Source organism: Tamandua tetradactyla, chromosome 12, assembly GCF_023851605.1.
Source record: "Tamandua tetradactyla isolate mTamTet1 chromosome 12, mTamTet1.pri, whole genome shotgun sequence".
NCBI classification, from domain to species: domain Eukaryota; kingdom Metazoa; phylum Chordata; class Mammalia; order Pilosa; family Myrmecophagidae; genus Tamandua; species Tamandua tetradactyla.
Window position 1 is genome coordinate 25,439,354 of NC_135338.1, and position 25,571 is coordinate 25,464,924.

Sequence of the window (25,571 nt, forward strand, 5' to 3'; positions counted from 1 at the left end):
AAATGGATTAAACTGTCCAATCATAGGTAGTGATTGGCAGAATGGATGAAAAAGGATGATCCAACTATATGTTGTCTGTGAGAGACTTACCTTAAAGTCAAAGATACAAGTTGGTTGAGGGTAAAAAGATGGAAAAAAAAATTTACCATGCAAGTAGGAACCAAAAGAGAGCTGGGGTGGCTATAATAATACTGGATAAAATAAACTTTTAAGTTAAAAATAGTTACAAGGGACAAAGATGGTCTTTATATACTGATAAAAGGGACAATTCAACAGGAAAATGTAACAATTAAAAATTTAAATGCACCTAACAGCAGAGACCCATGATATGTGAAGCAAATACTGACAGATTTGAAGGGAAAAATGGGTGGTTCTACTTAATCCCACTCTCAGTAATGGATAGAACATCTTGTTAGTAGATCAGTAAGGAAGTACAGGACTTGAATGATAAGCTAAATCAACTGGACCATATATAAAACACTGCACCCACAGACGAGTGGATCAATAAAATGTGGTATATATATATATATATGATGAAATATTATGCAGCAATAAGACAAAAATGATGTCCTGAAGCACATGACAAGATGGATGAGCCTTGAGGACATAATGCTGAGTGAAATTAGCCAAACACAAAAGGATAGATACTGTATGATTCCACTTTTATGACCAGCATAAAGGTATAAGTATAATCAGAGACTTATAATACAGAGTATAGCAGACTTAGAGATACATAGAAGCTAGAGATGGGTGAATCATTAGCCTATGAGGTTGAACTCCAACGTAAGGAAATTGATAGGAGTGAAGGTGATTCTCTAGTGGACCTAGAAGTAACATTACCATATTGAAGATGAACAGGATTGAAAGGGGTTGTATAGACCTACGTGTTCCACTGACTCACACTAGAAATATGAATGAGTTCTTGTAAGAATTGTTTCAAAGATAAGATTCTTGTATAAAGAGTGTTTAAGTCCAGGGTACAGGGGGGAAAACTGCTATTGCATGCTATGAGCTATGTTCAAAAGGAAACCATCAGCACTACCACAGAGGTAAATAATGAGGTGTGGGACAAGAGTTAAGAGGTTTAGATTTCCTATTTGGTAAGGGTGTGTTTATAGGTTTTCTGTCTCTTGGGAACAATGAAATTATCTAAAATTGAGAATGTTGATGGACTGTGGACTTTGGGCCCTCTACATGATGCCTGATGAATGCAGGTGGCTGAAGGATGCACTGAAGGAGAAGTAAAATGGCGATTGATGGTGTATACTTATGAATAAAGGCTGTGAAGCTACAAAAAGGAACAACATTGTGAGGCATGCAACGATGTGAAGGAACATGTGGGACACTTGGTGAGTCAAAATAAGCAAGAACCAAACAAAAAAAAAAACAAGGGTATAGTCATCTTTAGAAAAAGCTTATAAGAAAACAGGGGCCAAGACTTGTAAGCTTTTAGAGCAGACACATTAAGTCTGGAGTGGTGATGATTATTTCCGGATTCTGAGAGGTTGCTTTATAAAAATAACCTCATATTTAGAGATAAGAACGAAGCCGAACATTTTGGGGTTGAAGTAATTCAGAACATAGGGGTAAGGAAGACAGTATCAATATTTTAGAACCACACATACTCTTTGAGACCAATGGAAGAAAGGTTTATTTGATCTGGAACTGAAATTTTCTGTAGTGCATAATCCAATTCAATCTGTCTGTACAGCTCATTTGAACAACTGAAATACAGAGAGCACAGAATGAAGAAGAGGTCCTTTAATCCTGTATAGATTATTGTACTGCCTGGAAACATCCTAGAGTATATTAACCAGATAATAAAAAAGTATTGGTAAAGTCCTCTGAGGGAGGGGAGGAAGACTATGGAACTATTAGACTTCACAATCAAGGAATCCCCTGATACTGTGCCAAACTTTAGGGACACCCAAATCATTAGGTCATGCCCTCAATCAGGAGGTTTACTCTTGTGAAGTTTATATAGGTAGTATGGAAGCTTAGACTACCTATAGGCAGGCCTAAGAGTTACTTCTGGAGGACCTCTGTTGTTGCTCATATGTGGCCTCAGTGTCTCTAAGCCCAACTCTGCAAAGTGAAATCATTGCCCTCTCCTCTACGTGGGACATGACATCCAGGGGTGAAAGTCTCCCTGGCAATGTGGGAGATGACTCCTAGGGATGAATCCAGTTGGCACTGTGGGATCAACAATTACATCCTGACCAAATAGGTGAAAAGAAGTTTAATTAATAAAGTATCAGTGGCAGAGACAGTTCAAATAGAATTGAGAGGCTACTCTGGAGGTTGCTCTTAGGCTAGCTTCCGGTAGACCCTGCTACCTATCATAACCTGCAAAACCCCAACCAGGGGGACCATTCCAGCCAATCCTGGAGAACACCTGGGGCAGTTTATAGTCACTGGCAAGTCACTGGAGTGACATGCCAGAAACCTACAACCTCCAGATGGGTCCCTGGTCCAGAAAAGTCCTGACACCTAGCCTAGCCTTTCCAGAACATCAGATAGTTCCATTTCCCTACCCCATATCAGTGACAGACCCTTTCAATATCAAAAATTTAGAATGGCCATAGCTCAAACAACCCCAATGAGAGGTACGGAAAGATCAAAGTGATGGTGGAATTATACATAGAAGATAGGATTTAACAAATGAATACGAATGCCGAATCATTAAATTGATATCTCTTTTAGTATCTAGTATTTTAGAGCTGCTAGAAGTAAAAAACTAAAATTGTGAAATTGTAACCCATGCAAAAGTCTGAAATATGTTCTATAACTAATTGTGGTGCTGTGTTTGGAAATTTATAGCTTTTTTGTATCTATGTTATTGCTTACAAAAAAAGAAGGAAAAAAAGTCATTTGTGATAATAAAAAAATATTTAAGCCCTCTAGCCTCCTATATTCTGGATCAGCTAGAAGAAAAATATGAGAGGATCATATGGTAGCCCATAACAAACTCTGGGATCTGTTCTGTAGCCACTTTTTGAAGAGTGCTTTGAAAACTATTGCTTTTCATTTCTTTGCTTTGTATATATGTTATATTATATAATAAAAAAGTAAAAAAAAAAAAGAGTGGATCAAAGCAGCATAAAGAAATAAAGACCTTCAGTAAAGGTAACCATATGGGTGATAATAAATGCGATACCATTGTACTGTATTCTTTCTATGTAACACTCCACTTTTTCTTACTGGTTCTAAAAAGCAAATAAATAATAAGTAGTAATAAAAAACAAAACAAAACAAGACAAAAACACTATACCCAATGAAAACAGAATACACATCTTATCAAGTACACATGGATCATTCTCCAGGATAGACCATATACTGGGTCATAAAACAAGTCTTAATAAATTAAAAAATATTCTAATAAAATCAGACAATGCATATTCTCTGACTACAACAGAATGAAGTTAGAAGTCAGTAACAGTGGGAGAAATGGAAAATTCACAAATATGTGGAAATTAAACAGCATACTCTTAAACAACCAATAGGTTAAAGAAGAAATTGGAAGTAAAGTCAGGAAATATCTTGAGGTGAATGAAAATAAATATATAATACACCAAAATGTCTGGAATACAATGAAGGCAGCACTGAGAGGGAAATTTATAGCTCTAAATACTTGCATTAAAAAACAAAAAAAGACTTCAAATCAGAGACCTATCCTCAAAACTAAAAGAACTAGAAAAAGAAGGGCAAACTAAACCCACAGTGAGCAGAGGGAAGGAAATAAAGATTAGAGTAGAGATGAATGAAATAGAAAACAAAAAAACAATATAGAGAATCAGCAAAACCAAAAGTTGGTTGTTTGAAAATATCAATAAAATCCACAAACCTTTAGCTAGATTGACAAAAAAAAGAGAAAAATATAAATAATGAAAATCAGAAATGAAAAAGGGATATTAATACTGACCCCACTGAAATAAAGAACTATAAGAGGATACTATGAACAACTGTATGCCAATAAATAAGATAACCCAGATAAAATGAACAAATTCTTAGAAACACAAACTTTCTACATTGACTCAAGAAGAAAGAGAAGATCTAAACAAACCAATTACTAGTAAAAAGACTGACTCAGTAATCAAAAACCTCCCAAAAAGAAAAGCCCAGGACCACATGGCTTTACAAGGGAATTCTACTAAACATTTCAAGACTTACTCCAAATCTGCTCAAACCCTTCTAAAAAACTGAAGAGCAGGGAACACTCACTAACACATTTTTTAAGGCCAACACTCTCAAACCAAAGTTGGAAAAAGATACTACAAGAAAAGAAAACTACAGACCAATATCTCTTTTGAATATAGATGCAAGAATCCTCAACAAAACACTAGCTAACCAACTCCAATAATACATTAAAGAATTCTACATCATTACCAAGCGGGATTTATCCCTGGTATGCAAAGGTGGTTCAACATGAGAAAATAAATTAATGTAATACACCACATTAACAGAATGAAGGAAAAAAAACCCACATGATCATCTCAATTGATGCAGAAAAGGCATTTAACAAAATATAGCACCCTTTCTTGATAAAAACACTTAAAATGCTAGGAAAAGAAGGAAACTTCCTCAACATGATAAAGGGCATATCTAACAAGTCCACAGCTAACATCTTACTTAATGATGAAAGACTGAAAGCTTTTCCTGTAAGATTGGGAACAAGACAAGGATGCCCACTGTCACTACTGTTATTCTCCATTGTCTTGGAAATTCTTGCCAGAGCAATTATGCAATATAAGAAATAAAAGGTATTCAAATCATAAAGGAACTAGTAAAAACTTTTCCTTTTTGCAGATGATATGATCATATATACAAAAAACCCTGAAAAGTCCACAAAAAAGCTCCTAGAGCTAATAAGTGAATTCAATAAAGTTAACGAGGTACAAGATCAACATGCAAAAATCAGTAATGTTTTTATATACTATGAACAATTGGAAGAAGAAATCAAGAAAAAATTCCATTCAGAATCGCAACTAAAGGAATCAAATATCTAGGAGTAAATTCAGCCAAGGATGTAAACAACTTGTACATAGAAAACTACAATACATTACTAAAAGAAATCAAAGAAGACTTAAATAAATGGAAGGGCATTCTGTGTTCATGGATTGGAAGACTAAATATCATTCTGATGTCAATACTATGTAAAGCAAATTATAGATTCAATGCAATCTCAATAAGATTTCCAACAACCTTCTTTGTATAAATGAAATTCCCAATCATCAAACTTATGAAGGGCAAGGAACCCCAAATAGCTAAAGCCACCTTGAAAAAGAATGAAGTTGGAAGAATCACACCTCCTTATCTTTAAATTTATTACAAAGCCACAGTAATCAAAACAGCATGGTACTTGCACAAGGACAGACATATAGACCAATGGAATAAAACTGACACTTCAGAAATCAGCCCTTATATTGACGCCCAATTGACTTTTGACAAAGTGGCAAAGATCACTTAATTGGGAAAGAACTGTCTCCAACAAATGGTGCTGGGAAAACTGGATCTCCTTTGAAAAAAAAGAAAAGGAAGAAAAAAAAGGAGGATCTTATTTCACATGATATACAAAAATCAATGCAGAGTAGGTCAAAGACCTTAACATAAGAGCTAGAACTGCCAAACTCCTAGAAGAAAACATTGGGAAGCATCTTCAGAACCTTTTGAGCCTTTTGCCAGGCAATTTTATTCTTAGCCTTTACACCCAAAGCATAAGCTACTAAAAAAAAAAAGATAAATGTGACATCATCAAAATGACAAAGCACTTCATGAAAGTAAAACAATAACCTATACAATGGGAGAAAAAAAATAAATCCTTCAACTTAACAACAAAAAGATAAGTAACTCAATTAAAAAATGGGTATAAAACATGTGAAAAATCCCTGTCAAACATTATGGACTCCCAAGTTAATAAGCCATGCCCTTGATCTTGAGGCTTAGTCATACAAAACTTATTTCTGTAATGGAGAAGCTAAGCCTACCTATAATTATGCCTAAGAGTTACTTCCAGGGAACCTCTCTTGCTGCTCAGATGTGGCCCCTCTCTATCTAAGCCCAACTTTGCAAGGAAAATCATTATCTTCCCCAAAACATGGGACATGATGTCCAGGGGTGTAAATCTCCCTGGTAATGTGGAACATGACTCCAAAGGATGAGCCTGGCCTTAGCACTGTGGGATCGACAAGGCTTATCTGACCAAATGGGGGAAAAGAAATGTAATACAATAAGGAGACTTCAAATAGAGTCAAAAGGCTATCCCAGAGGCTATTCTTATGCAAGCTTCAGCTAGTTATTGCTAATTGTCATGGCAAGCCCAACCAACAGTATTCTGTAAACCCTAAATACCACCCAGGGCTCTACTTTAGACTCTATAAAAGTTTCACTCACTACATTTATTTTTCATAAACCTAAAACCTCCAGATAATCCCCAGGTCTGAGAAGCCCTGAAATCCAGAGTTATCATTCTCTCTAAGAGGATCAACCAGTTGCATCTCTCTACTCCATAATGTCGACACCCCTTTTCAACATGAAGAAGTCAGAATGGTCATTGCCCAAATATCCCTAAACATCAAGAGAAGGATCAAAGGAAAATGTGGGGTTGTAACAGAGAAGATAGGATTTAACAAATGAGTATGAGTATGATTACTATTTCTTTTTAGTCTCCAGTGTCTTAGAGCAGCTAGAAGGAAATATTTGAAATAGTGGAACTATAACCTGTACCATACTTTGAAATTTGCTCTATGACTACTTGTTAAAATTACTTTGAAATTTATCACTTTTTTTGTATATATATTACATAAAAAAATGTTTTAAAAAATGGGCAAAAGACTTGGACATCTCTTCAAAGAAAATATAAAATAGCCACAAAGCACATGAAAAGATATTCAATATCATTAGCCATCAGGGATGCAAATACAAACCATGAGATACCATTTCAAACCCATTAGAATGGATGCTATTAAAAAAACAGAAAATAGCAAGTGTTGGAGAGGATGTGGAGAAATAGGAACTCATTCATTGCTGGTGGCACTGTGAAAAGGTGCAGCTGCTTTGGAGGACAGCCTGGTGGTTCCTCATAATGTTAAGTATAGAACTACCATATGAACCAGCAACCCTAATACAAGGTATACACCCAAAAGAATTAAAAGGAGGGACTAGAACAGATATTTGCACACCGATGTTCATAGCAGCATTCTTCACAACTGCCAAAAGATGGAAGCAACCCAAATGTCCAATCAATAAATGGATAAATAAAATGTTTCATATACACACATGGATTATTATTCAGCTGTAAAAAGTAATGAAGTCCTGAAATGAGCAACAACATGAACGAAACCTGAAGACATCATGTCGATCAAAATAAGCCAGACACAAAGGACAAATACTGTATGATTTCACTGATTTGAGACAATCAGAACAAGAAAACTCATAGAGTCAGAATTTAGACTACACATTACCAGTGGACAGGGTGGGGAGTGGGAATGTGAGGTAAAGGATTATAATAAACAGGGTTTCTGTTTGGAATGATGACTGTTCTGGTAATGGATGGTGTTATGGTCGTATAACATTGTGAACATAATTTACAGTACTGAAATATATATCTGAATACAATTAAAAGGGGAAATGTTAGATTGTATACATGGTAAAAGAGTGAAAATTAAAAAAAAGAAAACCATGGAACTATATTACACAGTGAGCCCTAAGTTAAACCATGGACTTTAATTAACAGTACAGTTGTAAAAATGTGCTATCATCAATTGTAATAAATGATTCACATGAAGGGAGGGTATTGGTAGTGGTGTGGTGTGTGGGAATCCTGTATTTTAAGTATGATTATTCTGTAAATCCACAACTTCTCTAATAAAATAAATAAAAAAAAATAAATGTTTGAAGGTCTTCTGCATAAGTTATCTTTGACGTATATTAGTAGCATATTCGTATTAGTATCTCATGGCATGGAAAGGGAGACCAAGAGAAACTCAGGATGGTTGAGATGAGTGAGGGTGTTGTGCTGGTTTGAAACTGTTGTGTACCTTAGAAAAGTCATGTTCTTTAATCCTCATTCAATATTGCTGGGTGGACTCTTTTTGATTAAGTCTTTTCCTTAGAAATGTGACCCACCCAATTGTGGGTGGGACCTTTTGATTAGGTGGTTTCAATGGAGATGTGTCTCCACCCATTCAAAGTGGGGTTGTTTACTGGGGTCCTTTAAGAAAGAACCATTTTTGGAAAAAACTTGAGAGCCAACACAGTCAAAGACTTTGGAGATGAAGAAAGAAAATGCCCCCAGAGAAGCTGTTTGAAATGAGAAACCAAAGACCTCAGCAGGTGCCAGTCATGTGCCTTCCCAGCTGACAGAGGTGTTTCAGACCTCTACCTTTCTATCTTTCTCTGGATGCCTCAGTTTGGACATTTCTATGGCCTTAAAACTGTAAACTTGCAACTTAATAAATTCCCTTTTTAAAAGCCATTTCATTTCCGGTACACTGCATTCTGGAAGCATTTAAGAAACTAAAATAGGCATCTTCCCAATGGGATCTAAAAGTAGGCTGAGAAAGAATGAGGTGTATCCATGTGGTGATTGGGAAAAGATCTCTAAAACATTGCTTAAAAAGCAAGGTGGACACAGAATTTTTAGTAAGAGCCCATTTATATTAAAAATAAAAAGGATGTACATATTCTCTAGAATAGGCATAGAAAATTTCTGGGAGAATACAGACAAAGAAAACACGATGGTAAATGGATACAGAGAGCCTAGACAAGTAATAGATGTGAAAAATGTGGGATAAGATTCCATTTTCAAGAAATAATGAAAGCATGAGCCAAGGCTGGGAATTGGGACCTATGATTCCCAGGCCATAGATGTTGATACACAACTTCATTGCTTTATGGAAAAGTAAAATAATATGATTTATCCTTAAATAATTACAAAGGAAGGAAATAAATGTCTAGATGCTTCCTGAAGCCTAAGATAGTGGTCATGAAATCCCATGGTGGAAATAGCATTCATGCTCTTCAATTTAAGTCATAAGGACAAGCTTAATGGAGTAGTGTCAAGGCCAGGTATGTGGATACCATGGTCAAGGAAGTTGGGAGCAGCTAGAAAACTACTCTGAATGTGTCGTTCATCTTCTTCAAGGCAGGTGTCTGCTTTGGATTTCTGCTCACCCTCACGAGAAGCCTATTATTTGGGAGGCTTTTCACTTACATCTCCCCTTGTCGCCTACAGAGGCAGAAGGAAGACTGACCTGCTGCCGCGGCGCTGCCAATGGCCTGCAGAGTTGAGCGGCCACTGCCAGTTCTCCGAATGGTGCTGTTACCCCCGTCTGAGGTCTGGTTTTCAATCTTGTGCTCTACTTTGGCCAGCTCCTGGATTACCTCCTGGTAGCGCTCCATGAACATCAGTTCCCCTGAGCTGGGTGAAGACTTCAGGTTGAACATGAATAATACCTATCAAAGGAGAGGGAGGAGCATAGGTGGAACTTGTGGTATGCACAGCGAGTTGGGGAATGCCTAGAGATATGCGATCTTTGCCAATCATAAGACTAGGGCCCTAAGACATCTGGTTGTAGGATTTGGAGAGTACTAAATATTAGAAGAACAGGTAAAATATAAAGATAAGAATACCACAAAAGCCCCAGTAGAAAATAAGCAAAAGATGGGGACAATTTAAAAGAGGAAAATGCAGACAATGAACAATTTTTTTCCTTACCAGTGATCCAAGGAATTTAAGTAACATTAATACCATTTCGCATCAATTACAATGACAAAATGTACAATTAAATCCTCAGGGAGTGGTGGTAGAATTATTAACTGCTACAACATTTTTCAAAAAGCCATGTGGGTGCACAAGGAAGTGGTTAAAGTGGGAAGTATTATATTACCACAAAATTTTTCTTTTAAAAAGCAATTTGGCCATCTACAAAGCTTTAAAAATATTTTTATCCTTCAGTTCAGTAATTTTTGTGAGAAACTTTCTTAAGGAAATAATTTTAAAAACTTGGCATTATTCAAATGTACTAAGAAATGATGATCATACATCTATGTGATGATATTAAGAATTACTGATTGTATATGTAGAATGGAATGATTTCTAAATGTTGTGTTAGTTAATTTTTTTTTAATTAATAAAAAAACCCCCCAAAACTTGGCATTATTTATCACAAGGTTGAAAACAATCTAAATGCTCATCAAGGGGTTAATTGCAGCTAGTTGATCAGACTAATATAAGGTCACTAAAATCGAAGTTACAAGGGAAACGTCTATGTTAAAATGTAAAAAAAAGGAAGGATATAAAGTATGAAATTTGGAATGATTTCAAATACATGAGGGTCATATCTTGGAAAACAACTGACAGAAATATATTACATCTTTAATATTGGTTGTTCTAGACAACAGTATCAAAAATAGTTTTATTATTTACACTTTTTGGAATTTTCTTATATGCACAATTAATTCTATAGCCAGATTAAAAAAAAAATAAAAATCTTATTTAAAAAAAGAAGATCAAGGTCCAAGCGAAAGGAAGAGTGGAGGAAATTTGGGGTAAAGCATCAGTGGACTTACAGTCTACTTTCTCTGGATTTCGGTTTAAGAAAGGCTGTTATGGGTTCTGTCTTCAGAATTATATAATTTTTAAAGTATGGGATCTAAAATGTTCTGAGGAAATTAAAATTATCCCATCACTTCGATTTCTTCTAGATTTATGTCTCAACAACTATCCTCATAAGAAAGAAAAATTCTGATTTATATGTTAAGGGACTGGCACAAGTGTAATAAAACTCTCTCTCAAGAGAGTTTTAAAATTAGAATGGTAGGTTTTATAAGCTATTAAATGTAAGCAATAGTAGAGGATTCTTGTATTTCTCAGAGCTTTTACATAATACTCTTAACATGACATAGAAAAACAGGTTTAACTGTTTTTCGGAAAAAAAAGAAAAATATTTCAAGTTTTTGTAGTGATGGGATTATGGCTGAATATCTTTCTTTACCTTGTTTAACTCCAATTTCCAAATGAGAATATTAAAGAGTAGAGAGGTTAAGAGTCTTTCTGATTTCTATTCTAGTGCTATTTTTCCTATACCACATGAATATTCTACCTTGCTAGTCTTTATATTTCCTGTATATTGAACCAACATTCTATTTATTATTGAAAATTGTCTGCATCATGATTTTTAGCTATGTTAAAAACATTTATGTCTTCTGAAAAGGGGTACAAGGAAAAAAAAATATTTCAAGTTTTTGTAGTGATGGGCTTATGGCTGAATATCTTTCTTTACCTTGTTAAAAATACTGTTTATGTTAAGAAAATAAATAATTCAATATCTTAAATCCCCTCTAGGCTGGGTGTCTAAATCTAAAATGTTGAGGACGGGGCCTCGATAATTGAAAACTTGGTCTTGTGCTTCCTGCTGGGGTGTGGCCACTCCAGCACTCTTGAGTGGCTCTGACTGCATGTGCATCTAGCATTACCTGAGGCCCAGTGGGCTAGGGGCTGACTTACCATTCTTCACTATGACAAGTTATGGCCTGAGATTCCCCATACTCTAAGCTCCTAACACCTGAAGGATGCACAAGTGCTCCCTCACCTGATGGGCTTCTGCATAGTTCTTCCGGAGGATGCAGGAGGCCAGCAGTGACTCGGGTGGTGAGAACATCATGGGGAGGAGTGAACTCTGGGGTTGGGGCTGCAACTGGCCATCAATCTCGTTCCTTCCAGACACAGTGCTCTGACTTCCTTCTGTTGAGATATAAAGGACGGAGGCCAGGGAACTCTTAAATTGAGGACAATCTATATTGCTGCCACCTCCCAATGAACTTTATTTATTTTTTATAAAAACCATACATCCTTTTTATTGTTAAGTTATAAAGAGGTATCAAAATTAAAAGCGAAAATTACAGGGTAAGACTTAACTACCAGGAGCATCAAAGGAAGTGAAAATGGAACTAGGCGCAGGGCAATATGAATTAATGAACATTAATGGGCAGGATGGAGAGAACAGTGAGCATGTGCTGAAGATACTAGGGGAGAGGAGGTGGTGAAAAATTTGATCTTAGACAAGCACCTAGGTAAAGTAATAATGGGATATGATCTCTAAACCCCACTATGCGCTTAAGGGTCATCCTCTCCTTCCTCTGCCTCTTTTTCATCATCCTTGATCAACTCCAGCTGGTCATCCCCCATCTTCATTATCTTCATCATCCAGTAGGTCCCCCTCCTCAGCAGAGTCATCTGCACCCCCCTCAGACTCCATCTTCACATTAGTCTCATCTTTCTTCAGGGAGCTGCTGTGCTGCTCCTCTTCTGACTTATCATGCTTCATCTCTACTCCTTGCTTGTTCTGCTCCTTTTCAATTTTTTCCAGGCTTTCCAGTAGAGTATCTACTTTTTGTTTTATCTGGGTCAACTTCTTCTTAATGACCTGAAGATCATCTCCCTTCAACTTTCCAGATTTAGAAGAAGACCCCCACTGTCCACTCTTGGAATTAAAGCCACTTTTCCCTCTTTTTGATGTGTTTCCCGACACACGCTGGCGATCTGAGGGCACTACAGCCTGAGCAATAGGAGGAGGAGGAGGAACACGTGCTGGGTAGCTGTACATCCTGTCATAATAATCCTGCTGAAAGTCACAGTCCAAGTCAAAAGAAGAGCTGAGTAGAGGGGATGGAGAAGGGTGTTCTGGTACTGACCTGTCCATCTCTGCTGCAGATCATTTCACACCTGCTTTTCCTTGGTTCACTTTTGGCTCTGCAGCCAGATTAATATCTAAAACCTGGCCAGCAATCATTCTGCCCATCCTTTCCTGCTACAGCAGCCCGGGCATTTCTCTCGTTAACATACTGAATGAAGGCAAAAGCCCTTATGAACAGAGCAACCCACAATTTTGCCATACTTCGAGAAGATTGCCTCCACATCAGACTTCTTCACCACCAAAGTATTGAGATTCCCAATGAATACACGGGAGTTCATGGAGCCAGGATCTGTCTTGTTGGTAACATTGCTGGCCACGGTGTTTGATGACAAGGTTCGTCACAAAGTGTAGCTGAAGATCAAAAAAATCTCACTCAAGCATAGTTCCACTAACTTACATATTTCAGGAGGGGGGAGGGAGAAGGGATTCAAATCTGAATCTCCCACTCCCAGATTCCACACGAAGAAGCCGACTGCTGCTCGAGGTCGGCAACCCAGCTGCCACCGCACAGTCTCCGTCTGTCCACAAAATCCCCACTGAACTTTTATATCATCCAAAGTCCTTCTCCAAAAGGTGTATAAATGGATCTTGATTTTCCCTCAAGTGAAGGACAAACCTATGCTATCATCTTTGAATATAAGGCTTAATTACCAACTCCTTTCATGGGCATTGCCTCTGTTTTTCTGTGCAGATTGGTAGCTAAATTGATAGTGGAAAGCCCTTTTCCCCAGCTGAAGTCTGTTTGGCCATCTGCAGACTATCAACTTTCTTGAACACAGGCATACAACAATAAGTTTTGGTTTTTACACCATGGTATCTGGCAGTTCTATGTCAGGGCAAACTTGCTTGACTATGGCAATTGGCTGGAGCTCCCATACCTGAAGTGCTTGTGCTCAGTTCACTACTTGTACTTTCCAGGGATGGGTTGGAACCTCTGTCCTGACCATCTAGAGGTATTAGAAAAAAGAGAGAAAATCAATTATCAAATCCTTACAGTGTAGAAAGTGCAACATCGGCTTGAAAGCCAAGTTCTGGGTCATTAGAGAGTAAGAAGAAGATGCAAAAGAACTACACCTGCTCCTGCACCTACAACAACATAGGTGTTCCTACAGATCAAAGGCAAAAGGTGGGTTTAGTATGGCCCAAATGCTCATTATACCAATGATTTCAAATCTGTGTGTCTCAGAGACCTCTATATGCTCACTAAGCACATCAATATTCTGAAAAATAAGAGTACAACTATCATGACCAGGAAGTAGAAGGATCACAAAATTTTCTGTTATGGTCTCATATTTGCAAAGGTAGGGAATCAAAGTATAGGGTCTGGCCTGCCAAAGACCACAATATTCAAAACCCTAGAGGAAAAGCTTCTTTTCAACATCTGCTTTGCTGAAGTGCTGGGGCTTTCAAATGGAGGCTCACTATTCCTTAGTGTGATCATTTGAGGGCTTTATCAGACTCAGGCAAGTCTTTTGCCCCTCAGTTGCTGGGTGAATTAAGCCCATCATCAGCATCCATGAGTGGGTTGCCCTTCAGAAGCAAAACCATCCATACAGAGATGATGGATTGTGCATTCTTGGACTGGATGGGTCAAATGGACATAATCTATGCCTTCTGACCCAAACTAATTAACTTAGTGGCCAAAGAGCCTCAGCAGTTCAGCCTTAAAGATTTTCTAGGTTTCTCTCCATACTTCCCACTAGGCTTGCCTTTCTTCTTTCTTTCTTTCTTTTTCCTTTTTTTTTTTATGCTTGCCTTTTGGTTGATGCTTACCCAGATCCTACTCATTCTTCTGAGCTCAGTTCAGGAGTTGACTCCTCTACGATTTCTGTTTTACTGACTTTTGTAGGCCATGCTGATCTTTCCTTTTAAGAGATGTTTTTCTGTTTTTCAGGCAATGCCTCAGTTCAGCTTAACTTTTTAATGTATTTTGTCTATGTAGGTGTACTACAAATTCTCTTAAGGCAAGGGCCTCCTGACTTACGCCTTATTCATCTCCCTCAAGGTACCTACTATTGTTGAAAACATAGGAAATCCTTATTAATTTCCTGTTAATTATTTAAAAGACCGGCAACAAAAATGGAAATTTGATTATCTAAAAATTTAATGCTTCTGTGTAATACTCCTGCATTACACCCTTCTAAGAAAAAACATAAGAAGAGTCAAAAGACAAAAATGAGAAAATACATTGTAGCTCATGACAAAATATTTTCCTTAATATGTAAAGGGCTTAAAATTCAGCAACAAGGCCAAGCCCTTGATTTTTAGTTTTAACTTTTTTTTTAAAGTTTGGTATGGGTTACAGTTCCATGATTTTTCATTTTTAGTTCTAGCTGCTTCAAGACACTGGAGACCAAGAAATATCAATAAAATGATTCAGCATTCATACTCATTCGTTAAGTCCTATCTTCTCTGTTATATTCCTCCTTCTCTTTAAATAACATACATACATAAGAGCAGTAAATTTCAAAGTACATCACAACAATTACTTGTAGAACAGATTTTAGAGTTTGGTATGGGTTACAATTTCACAACTTGAGGTTTTCATTTATAACTGCTCTAAGGTATTGGAAACTAAAAGAAATATCAGTATAATGATTCAGCACTCATACTCATTTGTTAAACCTGACCTTCTCTGTATAACTCCACCATTACTTTGGTCTTTCTCCAGTATTTGGGCTATGCCCCTTCTAACTTTTTCATGTTGGAAGGGGCTGTTGCTCACATGGGATAGGGGGTTGGAACTAGTCGATGTTCTGGAAGGGTTGGCCCCTCTGCATTTCAGGACATATCCAGGAGGTTGTATGTTTTGGAGAGTTACCCTAGTGCATGGAACCTTTGTAGACTCTTACATAATGCCCTAGGTATTCTTTAGGATTGGCAGGAATGGTTTTGGTTGGGGTTTGCCAAGTTACGACAGATAACAATGTCTAACTGAAGCATACATAAGACCGACCTCCAGAGTAGTGTCTCAACCCTATTTGATCTCTCTCAACCATAGATATCTTATTTATAATACTTCTTTTCCCCTTTTGGTTAGGATGGCATTATTGATCCCACAGTACCAGGGTCAGGCTCATCCCTAGGGGTCATCTCCTACACTGCCAGAGAGACTTTCATCCCTGGATGTCATGTCCCACATAGGGGGGTAGGGCATTGATTTCACTTGCAGAGCTGGGTTTAGAGAGAGAGAGGCCACATCTGAGAAACAAAAGTGGTCCTCCAGAGGTGACTCTTAGGCATACTTATAGATAGGCTAAGCTTCTTCACTATATACATAAGCTTCACAACCATGCCCTTGATTTTCAGGCTTGTCTTTATGAAACTTATTTCTGTAGTGGAGAAGCTAAGACTACCTATAATGAGGCCTAAGAATTGCTTCCAGGAAACCTCTTTTGTTGCTCAGATGTGGCCTCTGTCTCTCTAAGCCCTACTCTGCAAGGAAAATCATTACCCTCCTCCCAACATAGGTCATGATATTCAGGAATGGAAGTCTTCCTGACAATGTGGGGTGTGACTCTGGGAGATGAGTCTGGCCCTGGCACCATCTTCCTAACCAAAATGGGAAAAGAAGTGTAATAAAATAAGGCATCAGTGGCTAAGAGAGATCAAATAGAGTCAAGAGGCTATTCTGGAGGCTACTCTTAAACAAGCTTCAGTAGACAGTGCTACCTGCTAGTTGCTAAACCCCAACCAGCATCACTCCTCTTAACTCTTAAGAACACCGAGGGCTTGAACATAAAAGTTTCATGCACTAAGTTTGCTTTCCTAGAACCTATAATTTCCAGAAGGTTCCTAGGCCAGATAAATCCTGAAACCCAGAGGGACCAGCCTTTCCAAGATCATTGACTAATTACATCCCCTTATCCTTTGGTGTTGACATCCCTTCTCAACATGAGATAGTCAAAATGGGCATTGCCTAAAGATCCCTATAGATTGGGAGAAGGATCGAGGAGGAGGGGGTATAACAGAGAAAATAGGATTTAACAAATGAGTATGACTGCTGAATCAGTATATTAATATTCCTTCTAGTTTCTAATGTTTTGGAGCAGCTAGAAGGAAAAATCTGAAATAACTAAATGGTAAACAAATAATAAACTCCGAAGTGTGTTCTGCAACTACTTGTTGATGTGTACTTTGAAAATTACTGCTTTTGCTTCCTTTTCTTCGTATCTATGTTATATTTCATGATGAAAAAGTTAAAAAATAATTCAATAACAAAGATGTACCCACTAGAAAAATGGACCTTGAACATGAATGGGAAGTTCACAGAACAATTTAAACGATCAGTAAATATATGAGAAGATGTCAATCAAGCCAAAAATTATTATTAAAGTAGTGCTATACCATTTTCCCCCTAGTTGACTGGCAAAGAGTTTTAAAAATCTGATAGTAAGCATTGTTAATGAATAAACAGGCACTCATATACATTTGGTAGGTATGTAAATGGGTCCACTCTTTTTTAGGCAATTTGGTAATACTTATCTGTATTTTATATTCGCATACCTTTGATCTAGGAGTTTTACTGCTAGAAACATATCTTACAGATGCACTCACACAAGTATGTACAGACATGTACAAGGTTGTTACTGTAGCACTATTTAGAATAGGAAAAACTGGAAACAACTTAAAAGTCCATATAAACAGGATATCTATAACAATGGAATAACAACAGCCTTTAAAATGAGTGAAAAAAGTTCTCAACATATACTAAGATATATCTGTATATATAAAAGTGAAAAAAGCAAGGTGCAGTCCTCAATATATATAATATAATCTACCTGTATATATAAAAACAATGCATGTTTGTATTGCATGGAAAATTTCTGGAAGGATATATAAGAAACTATACTGAGAGAATGGGTCTAGGATAATCTCAGCTCACTTTTGTTTGTTTATATTGAGCATGTGTTTAAACTGACCATGTGTTTTTTTATTAAAAAATGTATACATTTGGCACTTGCCTGGTACATGGGGAAAGGTATGGGGTGAGAGCTCCTTGGCCTACCTGCCCGACTCCTTCTTGTCCGACGACATCGGCGGAAACTGGGGTGCCGTGTGGCAATGGGCCAGAATCTTTGGGAAGGTGCCAGATGCTCCTCTGAAATAGCAAATCCAATAAGGTCATACAAGAGAGTGATCAACTCTGATTTGTTTCTCCCCCTGGAATAACAGGTAGCAGAAGCATTGGGCTGGGTTTTTAGACATGGAGCAAGACCCAAGTGTTCTCATACTGGTTGCTACAGTGATTGCCCTGAGTTATGGTGTGACTCCTCTGAACTCCTAGCTTTCTCCCACATTGCTGGTAGGATGAATTCCCTCTCCATTGTCTGGACCCACCAGTTCTGGAGTTGGTGCTCCCTCCTCTCACCTGAGCCCTGGTTGCTTGTTACCACCTTGTATCTCCACTGGGCTTCAGAGAGAACCTTGGAAAATCGGTGTAGGCGGCTCTGTTGTCCATCTCTGCTTCCTGAGCAGCTCTGGCCTTCTAGCAGCTTTGGCTTCTCAGGGGAACCATGGCTACTGATCTTATCCAGCTGTTCCTGGAGAAGTTTGAGGAAAGCTCCCATTGCAAATTCATCAGCAAGGAATCCACTGATGCCTCTAGTAAAGTGTGTTAGGTCCAAAAAGCTGTTCCTGTGAGATCCTGGGTAACTGTCTTTTGGCTCTGTCTTGAGACAGCTGGGAAGTGTATAAGCAAGGCTCCTGGGGACTCCTAGGGAACTCCGTTCTGACTTCCTCTCTGGCTGAGCTATGTGCTGAGGGCTTTCTGATGGGGAAGTCAAACTCAAAGGGCTTTTCCCCTCAACGTCATCATCCTCAGCATAGTCCTCAGGCAGGTGGGGCTCTGGGTGAAGATCAGTAGAGGTAATAAGGAGCAATGAGAAGATGTTTTCAAGAAGCTCCAGGCACAAAGAGTCAGGAACACTGCACAGGTACTGTTGACACCTGGCCAGGTATGTTGAAAAGAGATTTGAAGCACCTAAATAAACATGTATAAGAGGCCAGAGAAAGAGAAGAAAAGAGAGACTGTAAATATTAGGAACATTACATTACATTCTTCAAAAATTCTAACTTGTACTCGTTTACTTATTTTTTAGTGACTAAGAATCTGCGGTTACAGTCAGAAGAATAAGAGACACTGCTCAGCCATGTGTCTTCATCCTCAGCCATGTGTCTGCAAAATCTTCTTTGCAGAAAGATTTTGCTACCTTAACTAAAAGTACAGCTTACTGAACCCTCATTATTTTGTCTCTGCTTTTTAAATATTACATTATTCTTCATCATCTTTGATGAGCAATCCATATTTCAGTTCCTGGAATGAAGGCAAAATGGTGTCTCCTTAAGCCTCAACTCTATTATTACTCTGTAACTCTAGAGCATACCACAGGTTAGCTAGGTCTCTTAAGAAATATTCACGAGTTAAAAGCTCAGATTTGATGATTTATTACAAAGGTAGAAGGGAAAAATAACCGACTACTAGTTTTAAAGACAAATTCTGGACTTATAAGCTATTAAGAAAAATGAGACAGGACATTAAGTTGATATTTTTCACATAGTAGGCTGTGACCCATGAAATCAATTAAGAAGGCTGCATTTAAAAAAATGAAATAGAAAAGTAATCCAGTGTATACTGCATTTGGAAGGGAAAGTATTGTTTTTTATAAGTTAGTTTCAGTTTCAGTATCACATATTTCACACATACACATATACACAAATGATATATTGAGGTACAAACTGGAGTGTAGTGTAAAATGGATTTTTTATTGTGCTAGGTGGTCAGACTTCATTAGAACTTAGGTAAACTTGTTTTCTCTATAGCCATTTGATTTAAGGAGGCTGAAAAAAAGAAGAAATTATTCCTGGGGGCAATAAAATCAAGCCCACCCCAATCCTGATGGAAAAGGGTTACGACACAAAGAACTCACTGGGATAGGCTGTTACCAGGGAGTGTATGCCAGGGACAGACTGACAGTGCCATACCTGGGCAGAAGAGAGAATCATTTGTTGTCTCCGTGGCTGAGGCCACGTCCTCAGAGGGACCCTCTTTGCAGTCCAGGCACTGGGAATGCTGGTGTGAGTTCACACAGAGGGCATAGATGGCATACTTCATGGCACAGAAGCCTTGGTAGAGTGTTAAGTTCTGACACTGGCTCAGGTGGTCAAGGACTGGGGCATCAGCTGAATCTGAATTGTAAAAACAGGCAGAACTTCAGAGTTGGTTCTTTTGGGCCTTGGCTGCAAGTTGGCTCAAGCAAAGAAATGTTGACCTTGTAGGCCCACTAAATGCTCTTGATCAATCCTTTCTGTCAATTTGATTGGCTCACTTCCATGCCTTTTCTTATAAGCAATATCCACTTTCAGTCCCTGGAATTTCCTTTCCCTCACTGACCTCCCTTCTATCTGTCTGCTAAATACAGGTCTGATGGTCATTTAGCAAGTCCTTTCCTTATATTTCTTAAAATATATTTCTTTCATTTTTTTTAAAAATGCAAACTTAAAGTAAATGTTTAGTCTACCTAGTTCTAGATTATCCCAAAGGCATGCTTAAAATGTGTTTAGACTAACAAGAGCAGAGACACCAAAAAACATCAATTAAAAAAATTGGTAAATAAAAAAAATTGAAAAACAAACAAAAAAATTGGTATCTTTAAGAAAGTACTGAAGCAGACATAACGGGATAAAAACATGAACTCTTGAAATTCCTTACACTTGTTTTATAATTTGGAACATCTCTCTTTTAAAAAAAAATTTCAGTTTTAGTGGGGAGGGAGGGAACCATAATCTTTTTAGTGCACAGGGTCTCTAATGGCCTTCATTTGGCTCTAAGGCCATAACAAAAGTGCTACTTGTTCATTAAAGAAAAAACATTACATGTAGTAAAGCAAAAAGAAGAAATAAAAACCACTTATAATTCTACCAGCTAAATACAACCACAGTTACATTTTGTTTTATCCCTTTGTATAGTTTAGCGTATGTGTGTGTGAATGTAAGTGTAGGTATGTTTAAGTTGAGTATAGGGCTTTTTGCTTTTTTAAAATTTATTTATTTTAAAACTGCTTCTACTTTACTGCTCAAGAATGGATTTATTATATTGTTTTAAATTAAAAGTTTTCTATTGTTTGAGTATAAGGAAATTTTACATACAATTTGATTTTCCTTTTCTTAAAAATCCATTATAGTATAAACACTTGATTATTTCTTCATAAACTAAATTTCTGGTGGCTGAATATAGTTCCACTGAACAGGTACCCCACTGCTTACTTACTTAGCTAAATTCTTTGATTGCAGGGCATTGGAACAATTAGGGATGCTTTGATCCTATGATGTTGCAATGAATCCCTGTGTGCATAAGGGTTCCTAGAAGTTGTTTCTTCTTGCCAGGGTTGGGGCTATAAGCAGAATGAGATCAGTCTTGTTCTGTGTCCCATCACTGCCCAGGACCAAGACTTACAAGCACTTGCATGACCCTGAGAGTGGGTACCCCCTTATGCTTCACCGTAGTCCCAGCCCTGTTAGTGCTCCTCTTTTGTCTTTTCAAAGTTCAAGTTTTAGGTGTGTCCTACTGTGTCTTTGGGATCAGATTTAAAATGCTTCTCTGGAAGGCTTTTCCCGCACTTGTATATAGAAACCATAGAGTTGCAGTTTCCTTAGTAAATCTGCTAAACACGTTATCTACCTTTCCAGAAAAATACACGGAATATAGTAACATGGTTTTCTAATTAATTAAAACAACACCTAGGCTGGGAAACATCTGCTGCTATATGAGAAAGTTTGTTTCTCAAAGGCAAGTGTCACCATAGTGTGGTTGTGACTACACTATGATACGATTTTTGAGAGCAAAAAAAAAGAGCTTATTAATGGGTGAATTTTAAGCAAAGACCAAAGGTTAAAATAAAGCTTTGCTATTGTCTGAGACAAGTCATTTTTTTTTAAACTTTTTTTTATTGTATAGTATAACATATATACAAAGCAAAGAAATAAAAAGGCAATAGTTTCAAAGTACTCTTCAACCAGTAGTTACAGGATAGATCCCAGAGTTTGTCATGGGCTACTATACAATCCTTTCATATTTTTCCTTCTAGAATGTAGGAGGCTAGAGGGCTTAAATATTTTTTATCATCACAATCAACTTTTTTCCTTCTTTCTTCATGAAAAATAACATATGTACAAAAAAGCTATAAATTTCAAAGCACAACACCACAATTAGTTGTAGAACATATTTCAGAGTTTGACATGGGATACAGTTTCATAATTTTGGGTTTTTACTTCTAGGTTCTCTAAAATACTGGAGTCTAAAAGAAATATCAATTTAATGATTCAGCATTTATATTCATTTGTTAAATCCTATCTTCTCTGTATAACTCCACCATCACTTTAGATCTTTCCATACCTCTCTTTAGGGGTGTTTGGTCTATGACCATTTAAAATTTTTCATATTGGAAGGGTCAGTCAGTAATATGAGGTAGGGAGATGGAACTATCTGATGCTCTGGAGAGGCCTGGCTAGGTTTCAGGACTTACCTGGTGAGGCAAGTCATTTTTAAAACTTCTTTATCTGTTCAATAGAGTATGAAAAAGAGATGGGAGGCACAAAATATTCCATGAGAAGGAAGCACGGAGGGACTCATCAAGAGTTTTCAGAAACACTAACAATGATACTTCTGCAAATGCAGAGAGCTGTTTCTAATTCTGTTTCATTAGAATGACGTTATGTTAGTGGTTCTTGAGAAGGTTCCACAAGGTCAAGGGATGTGGGACTATGCTCATAAGATTTCCTATGACTTACCAAGAATGAGGAAGAATGCCTCTACATCCCATAGCTTGATTGGAGCAAATAGCACTAATTTGCAGACATTTGCTATATCCACCCATTTTGCTGGATCTCAGAAATTATATCTAGAGAAATCTTAAACTGCAAGAAATATGTGCAAGGTTGATTTCTTAATATAACTTATGTAGACAGCTTAACTGAACACCATAAGTACATGGAACCTTGAGTAGGACATGAGATTTTGTGAGTTTGTCCAGAGTGATGCCCCAATAAATACCAGAGTGATTTGAACAGTGAATAAAAAAGTATTTGCAAAGTCCCCTTTGGGGAATGGTGAGAAAGGGGGAAAATTCAACTTCCCCAAGTTGAATTCTTGATATTCTTACAAGCAGTGTGGACAACCAAAGCTATTGGCTGAGCCCCCAGTCTTGGGGTTTGTTCATATGAAACTTAACCTCACAAAGGATAGTCAAGCCTACTTAAAATTAGGCCGAAGAGTCACCCCCAAGAGAGCTTCTTTTGTTGCTCAGATGGGGCCTCTCTCTCCAGCCAACACAACAAGCAAACTCACCACCCTTCCCCTGTCTATGTGGGACATGACTCCCAGGGGTGTAGACCTTCCTGGCCAACGTGGGACAGAAATCCTAGAATGAGCTGAGACTCAGCATCAAGGGATTGAGAAAACCTTCTTGACCAAAAGGGGGAAGAGTGAAATGAGACACAATAGAGCGTTAATGGCTGAGAGATTCCAAACAGAGTCGAGAGGTTATCCTGGAGGTTATTCTTATGCATCAAGCAGATATCACCTTGTTAGTCATAAGGTCAAGATGTAATGGAGAGGTTAGAGGGAACTGCCTGAAAATGTAGAGCTGTCTCCCAGTAGCCATGTTTCTTGAAGATGATTGTATAATGATATAGCTTTCACAGTGTGACTGTGTGATTGTGAAAACCATGTGTTTGATGCTCCTTTTATCTACCTTGTCAACAGACGAGTAGAATATATGGAATAAAGAAAAGTAATAGGGGGAACAAATGTTAAGATAAATTTAGTTTGAAATGCTAGTGATCCATGAAAGGGAGGGGTAAGGAGTTTGGTACGTATAAATTTTTTTTTCCTGTTTTCATTTTATTCCTTTTTCTGAATAGATGCAAATGTTCCAAGAAATGATCATGATGACAAATATGCAACTATGTGATGATATTGTGAATTATTGATTATATATGTAGAATGGAATGATCAAAAGTTAATAATGTTTGCGTTTGGTGTTTTTTGGTATTTAAAAAAAAAAAGAAATATGTGCAAGGTTGTCCTAAAAGGGAATTCTGCCTGTGGTAGATTGAACATGTATCCCACAGTGAAAATGTTCTTGGTCTTGGTCTACAGTTTGGTGGGTGGTGACCTATTGTAAATAATATCTCTTCAAGATGTTACCTCAGTTAAGGTGTGACTCCACTGAATCAGGTTAGACTTTAATCTGGATTACTACAGTCCTTTACAGGCAGAGTAAAATTCAGATGGATAGAGAAGACAAGAGAGGTTGATATGGGCATTGCCACGTAACAGAAAAGCCAAGGATCAAGGATTGCCAGCAGTCAGCCCCAGACTGCAGTCTTTGGGAAGAAAGCATCACCTTGCTGACATCTCAGTTTTGGACTTCTCCTAGCCTCAGAACTGCGAGTCAACAAATTCCAGTTGTTTAAGCCAATCCATGTTGTATGGTATCTTTCTAGGCAGCTGGGAAACTAAAACATTGTCAAAGTCACTCCATTAGCAACTCACCATACTCTTGCTGCGACTCCTTGGCTGGTATCTTCTGTAAGAGCTCGAGAACATCTTCCTCTCTGAGGGTTGGGAGGTTTGTGAGGTGATGGAGAGAGTAGAGCACTGAGTGGCCGTCTCCACCATGTAAATGACACAAGAGATCTCTCTTTGGTACTGGGTTGCTGAAGGGAAAAGTTGGGAGGGGGCAAGGAGAAGAAGTTTATATTATTGCCCTAAAGAAATACCAATGTCTTTCCCTCTTATTCTTTCTCTCTGGCCCATAACACTACAGTTATACTTCCCCAAACACTAAATTTTAGTTGGTCTGAGCTAGACCAGAACATTTATGTACTCTAAGGGAAGCATATCCATTGAGTCAGCTCTCCTTGACTAAAAGGGCTTTTCTGGTCAGCGGGGTCTAGAAAGTGCTGCACTTTAAGCTTCCCAATTTCTATACTCTTCCTAGCATAGAATGGACAGAAACTTCTCTGATTTTACTTTGAGCAAAGAGTCCTCACTACTTCTGCCTCTACACATTCTACTTCAGGAAGTACTGGTAAGTTATGTCAAGAATGAGATGGGAACCTAGATTTGGGGACATCTAAGGTCAAAGTTATCAGGAAAATGCCAGGCCTGGCACATAGTTCAATAAGCATTTTTTGAATCAAAGTGTGATCCAGGACAATATATGGCTGAGAATGTGGACCACATTTACTGGCTGTGTGACTTTGGGCAAGTTATTGATTTAACATCTCTGGGCTTCAGCAGCCTCACTTTTAAATGAGACTAATATTGGTGTCTATCCCATAGAATGACTGTGAGGCTTAAATGAGATCATCCATATAAAAAGAGTATAAAACAATGCCTGGCATATAATAAGTGCTCAGGAAATGTTAGCTATTGTTCTTTTTATTATTGTCATCATCAAGAATGCTCCTCCAGTTATACTCTTATGGCTATGGTGAAGATAATTATTACTTATGCTTCTTTCCTGGTTTAGCATCTGGTTAACAATATGAACACAAAATATTTATGTGGAAGATGTGTTGAAAGGCCACATACAGAAGCACAAGTACCCATTGGCTGGAAGGAGGCTGGATGCACAGGCCGTTACCTGTTCTGCTGTACACACCATTCCAGGACCTCCAGGTGAGCCCACAACCCTTCACAGGCGTCCCTGAGAAGCTTATCACAGCCTTGATCCTGTGTTGAAACAGGGAGAAAAAACATTTGTTGACTTGGGCACAGAGGGTCAAAGATTGTGACTGATGGCATGACCCTGCATTCTGCCGCAGTCCAAAGTCCCACAGTACTCACTTCTGGAGCAGCCCGTTGTGGAG

The 25,571-nt window shown here is 38.0% G+C and overlaps 1 protein-coding gene and 1 pseudogene across 1 annotated transcript in view; both read right to left on the bottom strand.

Annotated features, from left to right (window-relative positions):
* Positions 1–25,571, bottom strand: part of ZFYVE26 (zinc finger FYVE-type containing 26) — a 95,986-nt gene that overhangs the window by 45,951 nt on the left and 24,464 nt on the right. The window contains exons 8-15 of the mRNA XM_077122810.1: positions 25,346–25,434; positions 24,250–24,413; positions 19,680–19,883; positions 18,067–18,678; positions 17,704–17,796; positions 13,574–13,642; positions 11,592–11,743; positions 9,252–9,453 (exon numbers count right to left, since the gene is read on the bottom strand). Coding sequence (XP_076978925.1) covers positions 9,252–9,453; positions 11,592–11,743; positions 13,574–13,642; positions 17,704–17,796; positions 18,067–18,678; positions 19,680–19,883; positions 24,250–24,413; positions 25,346–25,434 — 1,585 coding nt within the window. The remainder of the gene's footprint in view (positions 1–9,251; positions 9,454–11,591; positions 11,744–13,573; positions 13,643–17,703; positions 17,797–18,066; positions 18,679–19,679; positions 19,884–24,249; positions 24,414–25,345; positions 25,435–25,571) is intronic.
* On the bottom strand, positions 11,770–13,030 carry LOC143652643 (heterogeneous nuclear ribonucleoproteins C1/C2 pseudogene; annotated as a pseudogene).